The sequence below is a fragment of the Euprymna scolopes genome, chromosome 1, assembly GCF_053919585.1.
Source record: "Euprymna scolopes isolate OS-2025 chromosome 1, ASM5391958v1, whole genome shotgun sequence".
Lineage (NCBI taxonomy): Eukaryota > Metazoa > Mollusca > Cephalopoda > Sepiida > Sepiolidae > Euprymna > Euprymna scolopes.
In genome coordinates this window covers 3660875-3673939 of record NC_136482.1, presented here as the reverse complement: position 1 = coordinate 3673939, position 13065 = coordinate 3660875, and the positions used below count along the sequence as shown (strand labels likewise).

The following is a 13065-nucleotide window of genomic DNA, read 5'->3' as shown; positions in this document are numbered from 1 at the left end:
AATACATTGATTTTTTTAAAGTTAAACCTCACGTTTTGAAAATATTGTCCTGTAAAAATTGGACACCTACATTAATTTTTTGTTATTTCATTCAATGTTGTTGTTTTTTTGTTTTGTTTTTTTAGATTTTTGAAAAAAAAATTCATTGCATAAAGAAGAAATAAAATATTTTAAATCAAAAACTCATGTGATTCTTTAAGAGAATAAAAAAATGGAAAATTTGTCCCCGGATCTTTTTAAAAAAAGTAAAATTTGATGAGTTAAATGTGATCATTTTTCGAATACGGTGACCCATACTTGACTAATTTGATTGTTGACAGTACCACATGTCAGAAATTCAAAGCGGAAATAAGACAGATATCCGCACTTCAAATGTTTGTTTCTTTATATAGTTACTACCGGGAAATATATTTGGTCTAATGTGTTGTTTTTACGTTTTTGAAATATTAATTATTGCCCTTTTCAGCCCTCGTATTTGTTAGCTGGAAGAAAGGGAGGCAGCCCCGCTTTGTGACCACATGTAATCGCGGTCTTTTCGAATGCTTACTTAAAAAATTCTTTTATTTAAAAAGTACATGGAATATAAAATATAAATATGGACAAATTCTTATAAATGAAGAATGGAAGCACCCATTGATTAGTATTCTTTTGGAATGTATATATATTTATTATAATTGAAGTAAGTTAAAATTCGTTGAATTTTTTGAAATCTTTTTTAAAGAAAACCGATTATTAAACCTTTTCTAATTTTAAAATTTGGTCTTTGCTCCTTTTATTGAAAAAAAAAGAGTTTAAATTACATTTTTCAAGTAGTTATAAGTTTCGAAAGATAGTGAGTCTAATTATTAAGATTTTTATCACTCATTTTAATGGCGATATCTGACACTGCTAGTTGTGCATGGATTGACTTTGATTAAGGCTCTTAATTAATCGTTGTCAACATCTACTGGTCGACTACTGCGCTCATCATCTTTAAGACTCTCATCGCCACTACGACATTTCTTAAACCACCATTGTGCTGTATGTTCAGTAGTGGTTCTTGTGCTAAACGCCTCGTTGATATCGCGGCCTGTTTCAGCAGCTTTTCAGCTTAGCTTAAATTAAAATATGAAAATTGTGCGAATATGCTTTTTTACACACTCATCAAGAACGATGATGCTAACAAAGCAACTGGTTTTGACAATATTTCAGTCATAGTATTCAAAAAGCTGCAAGCTAAATTAAACAACCAAAGCAGTTTAATCAATGCCTAAAGGACATTAGTTTGCAAAGTATAATATTTTTTTACATGGGCATCATCACTTATCAAGGCTAAGAGGCCACTCGAGGATAAGGGTTAAAGAGTGTACAGTAGAAATTGGACAATATAGTAATCGTTAATAATGGACATTCGAAAATTTGTGAACAAGTGGAACGGCTTATCAAGAACTTGTTTACGTTAGACTTGAAGACAACCATATTGTAGTCAGCTGAAAAGCAGGAAAACGGAAGACAATTCCACAGGCGTGCAGTGCTAAGAAAGAAGCTTTGTTCATGGAATCTGCGCTTAAGTTTAGGCACAGATAAAGAGTGGGGGGAATTATTGATAGCGTTTTCAAGTAGACGAGTGTTTCTTGTGAAAGTTTGGCGAGGGGGAACCATAGACTGAAGCTCAGTCGAACACTTTCCATGAAAATAACGATACAACAGAGACAAACTCGCAACACCTCTTCTGTAAGATAGAGGATGCAGGGAAGAGAAAAGGACATCTCCTACGAGGCTACGAAGTCTATTTTGAACTCTATCAAGGCAGGACAAGTCTAGCAACTCCTTCCCAGATGTGGCAACAATATTCCATCCTTGGACGTACCTGGCTCTTATATAGATAGAGAATTGCATCAGCAGTGAGATATCTACTGGATCGATAGAAGGATCCCACCATTTTTCCAGCGGCCTTAGCAACAGATTTGATGTACGTGTTCCATATAAGAAGTAAAGGTCAAACCCAGAAGCTTGTCAAAACTTGACGCCTCCTCAAGACGAGAGCCATTCATTTCAATTGATGCCAGATGTGGATCAGAACGTTGATGATGTAAAGAGAGAAGCTTGGTTTTAGATTCATTAAATGCTTTTTTCTATCTTTTATTAATCGTTTTGAAAAGAAGACATAATTGTTTTAAAACGATTGTAATTTAAATGATTAGATAAAACGAAATAAAGGTATAATGAAAACAAAGTTTAAAATACATCATTTAAAATCCAAATTAAAAATTCCGCAAGAACCTTCTTGTACTTACCATGATATTCACGCGTCAAATGCAATATTTTGTATTGCCAAGCACCAAACAATTTAAAAAATGAAATGATGCGATGCACACAGAAATTAATACTCCATTTTTATTTCAATTTAACCTTTAAAATGTTTCTGACTTTTGTTGAATCTGATCAATCGACTGGTTAATTGTGAGCATGCCCTGCGCAAATCGACTGGTTAATTGTGAGCATGCTCTGCGCAAATCGACTGGTGAATTGTGCGCATGCTGAGTTTGGTGATGTGTGCATTGCATGACGACTCTGCCAAAGATGAGCGCGTGTTAAGTCTTGTAGATTCTAGTGAATTGAGTGCATGACGAACTTGGCATTATATGCGACCTTTATTTTATAGACTCAAGTGAGAAGTATACGTCGACTTTGTCGGGTGGCGTGCATGTCGACTATTGGAGACTTTAGTTAACTGTGTGCAGCGACTCTGACGAGCTGCATAAGAAGTATTTATTTTTTCAAACATTTGGATAAAAAATTTTTAAATACATTTTTTATGAATTAACATAAATTATGCATGTGCATGCCTATATATATATATGTGTGTGTGTGTACGTGTGTGTGCTTACGTGTGTGTGTGTATGTGTGTGTGTGCGTGCATGCTTACAGTACTGTATGTGGATGACTATAATGCTCCCTATCTTGGGTTGAGCATATTGGGAAATTATATGCAAACTACCATTAGCGTATTAAGCGACTCTCTTTGTGTAAACAAATTGGGCGGAGGCATTTGGACGATGTCAAGACATCGTTAATCCATTACCCACAAAGCAGCAGCCGTATGACGCAATGGTGAAAAGCCCTGACTGTTTATATCAATTGGTGAGAAGCCCTGACTGTTTATATCAATTGGTGAGAAACCCTGACTGTTTATATCAATTTTAAAGAACATTATTTAGCAAATTAATATTTGAACTGATGATAACATTCTTTATTTCCTTGCTCATCTATATAATCAGCTAAAATATGATCTGAAAGTTGACTGCCATTCAGTTGTAGATTACGATACGAAATAACTTGTTTCATTTAATTCTGCTAAAACACAGCTCGTGTCTTTCATTCGTAGTCGTGTTCTTTTATGGGTAGCGCTGAGGCTTCTTTCTTTTCATCTTTTTGATTTTAGTTTTAGTAATTTTACTTAAAGTTTAATGCAGCTTAAGGAAACACTGGATCATCATCATTATTATCATTAATAATAATAATAATAATAATAATAATAATAATAATAATAATAATAATAACAGCATCAATAATAATACCTCCACTTCGCTCCTACCATCTACCCAATTTTTCTCGTGTGGTGTGTGTAACCCAAAACTGACGTTGCACAAAATAAGCGAGGAGTGTCAAGGATAATGGAAAGACTGAAGGGAGAAGGTACTGGCCAGACCATCGCTGAATGAGTAGAAAGATTGCTGAGACCTTGGAGAGGCTTTTTGCCACACCCATTAAATGAAGACCAATGATCGCCGCCAACTAGAAATGGATGGTGGACTGTGAGTAAATAATAATAATAATAATAATATGATGATGATGATGATGACGACGACGATGATAATGATGATGATTATGATGATGATGATGATGATGATGATGATGATGATGATGATGATGACGACGATGATGGGAATAAGAAACTACATGCAGACAAAATGATGGTAATGATGATGATTTCCAAAAGGCTGAATTCCAAACAAAATACAAATGCCTATGAAATCGCGAGTCTTATTTTCTTTCATCCATGTTTATACTTATTTTTATTTTTCCTGCCATTTGATAGTGAGCATCCGGAAAAAGCCGATGACATTCGCCGAAGATTCTCGATTATAAGAGTGTTTATCCTTTCAATGCCGTTGATTAAAATTTGTAAAAAGAAAAAAAACATAAAATAAATAAAAAGAATAAAAATAAAGTGTAAAACATTTTTTATTAGGGAGAGGTTGTTGGTTTTTGTTGTTTTTTTGTTCTTTTTTTCTCAGATCATCTCTTGATTTCTTCAAACTTTACAATAAAACAATGAAGATGCAGGAATTACACATATAAGTCAAATTAAAACAATGATAACATTATTAATAGTGTTCATGTTTTTTCTCTGTTCATTTAACAGTGTACCTTTCTAATAGTTAGATTCATTATGGTTTCCTAATGGTGTTCGTATGGTTGGCGTCCATTAGCGACACTTTTCTCACTTGGTCGAACAGGGATATTTTCATTTATTTGATTTTCTTAGAAGAAGAACTGATGCGTAGCATGAGGAGGAATTTTGTCCATTTTTTATTTTATTTTATGATAGGAAATTTCAGGAAATATGCGATAGTGTTCGCTTAATATACAAAAAATAGCCGCTATTTCTAATTTGGATGAATATTATTTATTCAAGTTCTAAGAGAGTTAAATAGTTCGGTTTTGTTTCAAATTAAATATTTAAATGAAATAAAAAATATAAATATTTTATTGTTGGGTAAGGTTTTATTTTATGATTTTTTAAAACATTTTTTATTTTTTAATCTGATTTCTTTTTTATTGTAATTTTAATCAGATGAGCTTCTCTGGTTTTTTATACTGTACACCAAACGCAGTAATGAAGACGTTGGCTACAGTTATCAGTAATATTAGAACAGTGATCACATTATTGACAATGTTCATGGTTTTCTGTTGGGAGTCAGTCTCGTCTTTCAAAGTGCCGAGGACAAGAAGCAAGATGGCCGTGATTAATTGTAGTATGATGGAACAAATGATGATCCCAAACACAACGTTGTAGTAATTGTGGCGGCTTCCAATGTCCATGATGGCTTTCAGTTGGGAGGCGTTTGACATGAGCAGAGCCACGTCCAACAGGCCTTGGGCCATGGTCTTTTTGGTGGCATATCGGGAGTAGTTGAAACGTCGGGCGGCTTCCTTCAGGAACAAAAATAAATATATATTTATAAAAAGCGAAAGGTAATTTGCTTGAAGCAAGTGTATAAAAAGGCTGTTAACAGTGTAGAATACCGATATGTTGAAGTGACGTAAAGTATGAATCTAAAAAAAAGACAAACGAACGTATATCTTAATAAGATTATACATCTTTTTATATCTATTTTTAACAATTATTTACATATATTAATCAGTAAATTCACCGAGACAGTAGATGTTCTTGATACTTTCGAGAATATATATCTCTTTTTCAAAGACATTTACAATCTCGGTTATATTCAAGACATTTACTATTCCGGATACATAATAAGCCCATATTTACTGAGTTATATGCTTTTGTAAAATAAATAGATATATGAAAAGATCATTCGTTTATTTTTTGTTGTTTTTTTTCCACGTCACTTCAACGCCTCGGTATTCTTTATTGTTGACACTTTCTTATACACTTACATATTTATATATTTATATTTATTTAAAAATGCATAGTGTTTGGGAGTAACTACCTCCCATTAAGTGCTTGTAATTTATTATTGAAATCAAATCACCACAAAAAATATGTATGATTCGTTTTATTTAGAATTCAATTTACTCAGCAGCATTTGTCAACATCTTGAGATGCTTGCTTTACTGTTTCCGGTGCTTACACATTATTGGCCACATATGAAAATCGCATTCAAAGTAAGAATTATTCGATATATTTATAGATAAAGTAAAACAATCTAAAAAAAATATGGAAAATTATCGAGTAAAATGTCAAATAAAAAAATCTGATTTCATATTGGTAAGAGCGAATATTCCGTAAAGCGAGGCTGAGTATAAATTAGTGTCAAGTAAAACCAAGTAAAACTGAATGACGTATCGGCAAAATACAAAACAGATTTTTATCTTTAATTCAATTTCTATTCGATAATTGTTCCTATATTTTTTTGCAATAATACTCATTTTCGCCTAAGTATGTCAGATATTTTACTTGATATGTGATTCTCATATGTGTTCCATACTTTATAGGCACTCAATTTTCTACTAGCTGAAAGACGATGAACATTGCGAAAAGATTAAAAATCTCCAGATAGTGCCACTCATAACAAAAGACGATTCAAAATACAGTAAATCCTCATATTTCATGTGCAATGTTTTTCACAATGTGGGGAGAATTACTGTTTCAACAACGCATCTTCTCATCTCATTAACTTGTATCGCAGAGAGATACTTCATGTAATTTGGATTATTCGGATACATTTCTCATCTTAAGTGTATTTTCACATTTCGGTCGTCTTAACCTACGACCTTTTTCACGTGTATCTTGATGAGCTCGATAATCTCTCTACCGAACTCAGGAGCATTTTCTCCAGGCGTAACGGATAAATTATAGAGACAATCAAAGTGTAGTTTGGCTGGTTGGTTGGTTGGTTATTTTACGGCATATCAACCCTTTTCGGGTTATTTAATGCCGAATCCAGTTATTTTGAAGATAATTTTTTGATAGAATATATATATATATATATATTTTAAAGTCGGTTTCTATTTAATCCATAGTTGGGACTCTAACAGGTACTACCACTCCGGGTCAGAGTGGACCTGGGGGCAATGGCAATTAAATGGTGGCTCCATACTCCCCAAAGCCCGCAAGCTGGAGCCTCACCGTAAGATATAGTTTAAGGTCATATCTAGGACCATCAAATTGTAAGTTACACTATCTGAAGGTTGAAGGTTCAATCTTTAGTGCGGGCGATTCTCAAAATACAAATGCGAAGTACTTAAACTTCTATCCGGTCATGGCTGACCGAACGAAATCATGAAAGCCCTGTGGGTTTAATAAATATTTATGTTTGAAATTCGTGTAGATTCTCGAGTTCGACAGAAACATTCACGAATTCGACAAGATGCACCTGAAGAAAGTCGATGATTACACCGAGCGAAAGATTGTGAATACGACACTCAAGATGAGAACTGTAGTCCAAAGAATTCAAATTATACGAATTATCGATCACTGTTTTAAAAAAGTCAGAAACAGAAGTGATACTTGTGAAATCAGTTTATCCAGTTTTCAAGCGGCTTTAAAAGCTTGTGATTAATTCTTGCATCCTTAAAAAATTCTGATTAAAACTTTTTCCTATAATATTTGTTTTGTATTTTTTTTGTGATAATTATATTTCATTAATGAATTACAAGCACTTAATAAAAGGTAGTTACCATTAAATCACCGTGTAGAAATACTGATAACAAAGAGAATAAAGTGATAGGAAAAGTCATCGAAGTTCGATAGAATTATCATGCTCATTTTAAAGGGGCGTCAAATTCACATTCCATAGCAATCCGAATCTAGAATTGTCGTTCATTAAAACAAAGCGGAGATAGTTTTGTTGGAGACGCCATCTTTAACAATGACAAAAACCGTGCAGTTAAAACGCAACCATTGTAAAAGCAAGCAAATGTAGTCATTGGCGCAAACGCGGCGGTTAATATCCAAGATGACTCGCTCCCACCAAAAAATGTCACCCCTTGAACCGTTAATAAAATTCACAATCCATACTGCAATACAACTTTTATTTGTACAAATAAGCTTCGTGATTTTAATAGCGGCCGTTTTCATCAGATCAAGAATAGTGTGGGTTATTTTGATATATTTTTTATTTAAGATAATTACATAGATAAATATATGCAAGGAAAATATCCGGTAAGTATAAAGCTCATTCCGTATGAAACGTGAAAATACTGAGACAATCGCCAAAATGTCACCGTATGGGACGATTTCAATATTTTTCGATTACGATGTAATTATCGATTTGTTCTTAATTCTTTATTCCGATATATTTGCTGAGTGCAATTTCAATTCTTTTTTAATTCTGAAACATTTAGCCATAAAGTTGTTGATTTTAAAATTAATTTTCGAACTACCGTAAAAAAAAAAGATGGAGTGCGTGCATATACGTTTGTCAAATGTACAAACCCGCTCGTTGGGTGATCGAATGATTTTAGTTTTAGCGATACTTTAAAATCAATAAATATTAATCATCATATTGGATCATTGAAAAATTCAAAGAATCAGGTGATCGGCAAATAGGCACACATTCTTTCGATTCCAATGTTGATTTCGATGCCTCATAACGTTTCATTTTTTCCTATTATGACTGAACGTCTCAACATTACATTATTATGACTGAACGTCTAAACATTATATTATTATGACTGAACGTCTCAACATTACATTATTATGACTGAACGTCTCAACATTACATTATTATGACTGAACGTCTCAACATTACATTATTATGACTGAACGTCTCAAAACTACATTATTATGACTGAACGTCTCAACATTACATTATTATGACTGAACCTCTCAACATTACATTATTATGACTGAACGTCTCAACATTACAATATTATGACTGAACGTCTCAACATTACATTATTATGACTGAACGTCTCAACATTACATTATTATGACTGAACGTCTCAACATTACATTATTATGACTGAACGTCTCAACATTACATTATTATGACTGAACGTCTCAACATTACATTTTTATGACTGAACGTCTCAACATTACATTATTATGACTGAACGTCTCAACACTACAGTATTATGACTGAACGTCTCAACATTACATTATTATGACTGAACGTCTCAACATTACATTATTATGACTGGACGTCTCAACATTACACTATTATGACTGAACGTCTCAACATTACATTATTATGACTGAACGTCTCAACATTACATTATTATGACTGAACGTCTCAACATTACATTATTATGACTGAACGTCTCAACATTACATTATTATGACTGAACGTCTCAACATTACATTATTATGACTGAACGTCTCAACATTACATTATTATGACTGAACGTCTCAACATTACATTATTATGACTGAACGTCTCAACATTACATTATTATGACTGAACGTCTCAACATTACATTATTATGACTGAACGTCTCAACACTACATTATTATGACTGAACGTCTCAACATTACACTATTATGACTGAACCTCTCAACATTACATTATTATGACTGAACGTCTCAACATTACAATATTATGACTGAACGTCTCAACATTACATTATTATGACTGAACGTCTCAACATTACATTATTATGACTGAACGTCTCAACATTACATTATTATGACTGAGCGTCTCAACATTACATTATTATGACTGAACGTCTCAACATTACATTTTTATGACTGAACGTCTCAACATTACATTATTATGACTGAACGTCTCAACACTACAGTATTATGACTGAACGTCTCAACATTACATTATTATGACTGAACGTCTCAACATTACATTATTATGACTGGACGTCTCAACATTACACTATTATGACTGAACGTCTCAACATTACATTATTATGACTGAACGTCTCAACATTACATTATTATGACTGAACGTCTCAACATTACATTATTATGACTGAACGTCTCAACATTACATTATTATGACTGAACGTCTCAACATTACATTATTATGACTGAACGTCTCAACATTACATTATTATGACTGAACGTCTCAACATTACATTATTATGACTGAACGTCTCAACACTACATTATTATGACTGAACGTCTCGACACTGCCTTATTATGACTGGACGTCTCAACATTACATTATTATGACTGAACGTCTCAACACTACATTATTATGACTGAACGTCTCAACATTACATTATTATGACTGGACGTCTCAACATTACACTATTATGACTGAACGTCTCAACATTACATTATTATGACTGAACGTCTCAACATTACATTATTATGACTGAACGTCTCAACATTACATTATTATGACTGAACGTCTCAACATTACATTATTATGACTGAACGTCTCAACATTACATTATTATGACTGAACGTCTCAACATTACATTATTATGACTGAACGTCTCAACATTACATTATTATGACTGAACGTCTCAACATTACATTATTATGACTGAACGTCTCAACATTACATTATTATGACTGAACGTCTCAACACTACATTATTATGACTGAACGTCTCAACATTACACTATTATGACTGAACCTCTCAACATTACATTATTATGACTGAACGTCTCAACATTACAATATTATGACTGAACGTCTCAACATTACATTATTATGACTGAACGTCTCAACATTACATTATTATGACTGAACGTCTCAACATTACATTATTATGACTGAGCGTCTCAACATTACATTATTATGACTGAACGTCTCAACATTACATTTTTATGACTGAACGTTTCAACATTACATTATTATGACTGAACGTCTCAACACTACAGTATTATGACTGAACGTCTCAACATTACATTATTATGACTGAACGTCTCAACATTACATTATTATGACTGGACGTCTCAACATTACACTATTATGACTGAACGTCTCAACATTACATTATTATGACTGAACGTCTCAACATTACATTATTATGACTGAACGTCTCAACATTACATTATTATGACTGAACGTCTCAACATTACATTATTATGACTGAACGTCTCAACATTACATTATTATGACTGAACGTCTCAACATTACATTATTATGACTGAACGTCTCAACATTACATTATTATGACTGAACGTCTCAACACTACATTATTATGACTGAACGTCTCGACACTGCCTTATTATGACTGGACGTCTCAACATTACATTATTATGACTGAACGTCTCAACACTACATTATTATGACTGAACGTCTCAACACTACCTTATTATGACTGAACGTCTCAACATTACATTATTATGACTGAACGTCTCGACACTACCTTATTATGACTGAACGTCTCAACACTACATTATTATGACTGAACGTCTCAACACTACATTATTATGACTGAACGTCTCAACATTACATTATTATGGCTGAACGTCTCAACACTACATTATTATGACTGAACGTCTCAACACTACCTTATTATGACTGAACGTCTCAACACTACCTTATTATGACTGAACGTCTCAACACTACCTTATTATGACTGAACGTCTCAACACTACATTGTACAGGATGGAACAGAGCAACTTGCTTTTTTTGTTTTAATTAATATTCGAAATAAGCAAGTTGATCTGCCCCACCCTGTATAACGTTAAACGACAGCAACTCATGATTGAAACTTCTTTTTAACGTGTAAAGCGTAGACTGAAACGTATTAGTGCCACATATGTTTATATTACAGAAAGGATTGTGAATCTCTGCGTTTCCTATCAGAAAGGGTCATGTGATCATGCAACACACGTGATTGATTAAGTGGTTAGTGTGAATCAAAATATATAAATGTTAACAAATCAAGAAACAAAATGGCGAATATGTTAGAATAATAATTTGATTATTTTAATCGCTTATTGATAAAGTTCCTGATCATTTATATTTTTAAACATGTATATTCATGATAATTTTACGTAGACTATTCTCATGAACTTATATAGAGTATACCTTGATATATTGATAACTGTGTGTTCCTGCGCGGCGTTGCCCGGAATTTACTAATGTAATTTTAGTTTTTCAATTTTTATTTCGATGTTATACAGAAAAAATAACGTTTTATGTATTTAGTGTTTTAAAAATAAAATCTAAAAAAAAAAAGACGTAGATTAAACATAAATTTAAAAATAAATTTTATAAGTCATATATAAGCGAGGAAAACACACACATATCCGTAAACTAAAGTAAAATATTATGAATATAAAGATGAAAAGAAAAAAAAGCACTAATGTAATGGAGATAAACATTTGCAAATTGAAATAGGAATTAAATCCCTTACATTATTTGAGACTATTTAAAATTATCGCCGTTGTAACATTTTTCTTAGCTGGAATAAATATTTTTTAACAAATGAAGCGAAAGTCAAATTAGTATTGTAAAGATCATGCTGGAAGGAAAAACAACAAAGTGGCTAGACAGAGCCAAATATCGATGTGTTATATGCGATGTTATATCAATCTAAATTCTCGAATTGAAGCGAAGTAATTTTATATATTAGCAAATAAAATAGAGATTAATCATTTTGTTGAGTTGGATACGGATCTAGTAAAGCATTGCGAGATATTCATTCATTGAAACTTAAAAACTAACAGAAATGATTCTTTTTTCTTCTATAAATTATAGTGAATTAAAAATTGATGTTTTCTATTTGTTGAAAAACGACACCAACATAACAAATCAGCTATGAAGTATGTGCAATAATCACGTCATGATGATGTTATCAAACTGGTGTGATCACTATTAAAGAAAAATATACAGGAATCTATTATTCATAAAATAACATAAAAATGGTTGCTTCTACGCTATAACTAAAAGTACAATATTCTTTTCTTTAAAATTTACAACGGACAAGGCATAGAGCCACTTAATGTAAGGAGCTAACAAGAACGAAATATGAATATCACAAAGACAGGAGATGCCTTGAAAAGACCAATGTTAGGAAGACAGCCAGAAGAAAGAGAATTTACAAGCTTGCAGTTCTTCAAAATAAGCTATTGGAATAAGAAACTGTATGACTATGAGGCATCAAAGCACCAAATTGATGAAGATTATTAAACCAAAGAATCAAACGAGCTGTAATAAAGGAAGCAGAACATAGACCAGATAAGAACACATGCCATAATAGAATTTATTTAAAAAGATAACTAGTAACATCCCATCTGTGAAAGAGAGTTTGCAAATAAGGAGAAAGGGAGTTCAGAAATTAGAGTTAAGTTTCTGCATCTTATCTATAATCCTCAAATGAGACAGAGATTTACCAATCCAAATATGAGAGCATTGCTCCATATATCGTTAGTTGACTTATAGAGATACAAAAACAAAAATAAAACTTATTAACCATT

At 32.6% G+C, this 13065-nt stretch overlaps 1 protein-coding gene across 20 annotated transcripts in view; it reads right to left on the bottom strand.

Annotated features, from left to right (window-relative positions):
• LOC145252591 (ninjurin-1-like) overlaps window positions 1-13065 on the bottom strand; it is a 346393-nt gene that overhangs the window by 35852 nt on the left and 297476 nt on the right. For 9 of the 20 annotated variants that reach the window (XM_080120392.1, XM_080116709.1, XM_080120981.1 and 6 more), the window contains one exon: window positions 4210-5199. The exons of the other annotated variants lie outside the window; for them this stretch is intronic. In XM_080120392.1, the coding sequence (XP_079976518.1) occupies window positions 4837-5199 (363 nt within the window). In that variant the 3' untranslated portion in view covers window positions 4210-4836. Of the gene's footprint in view, window positions 1-4209; window positions 5200-13065 lie in introns of those variants that run through there. 20 annotated transcript variants of the gene reach the window in all.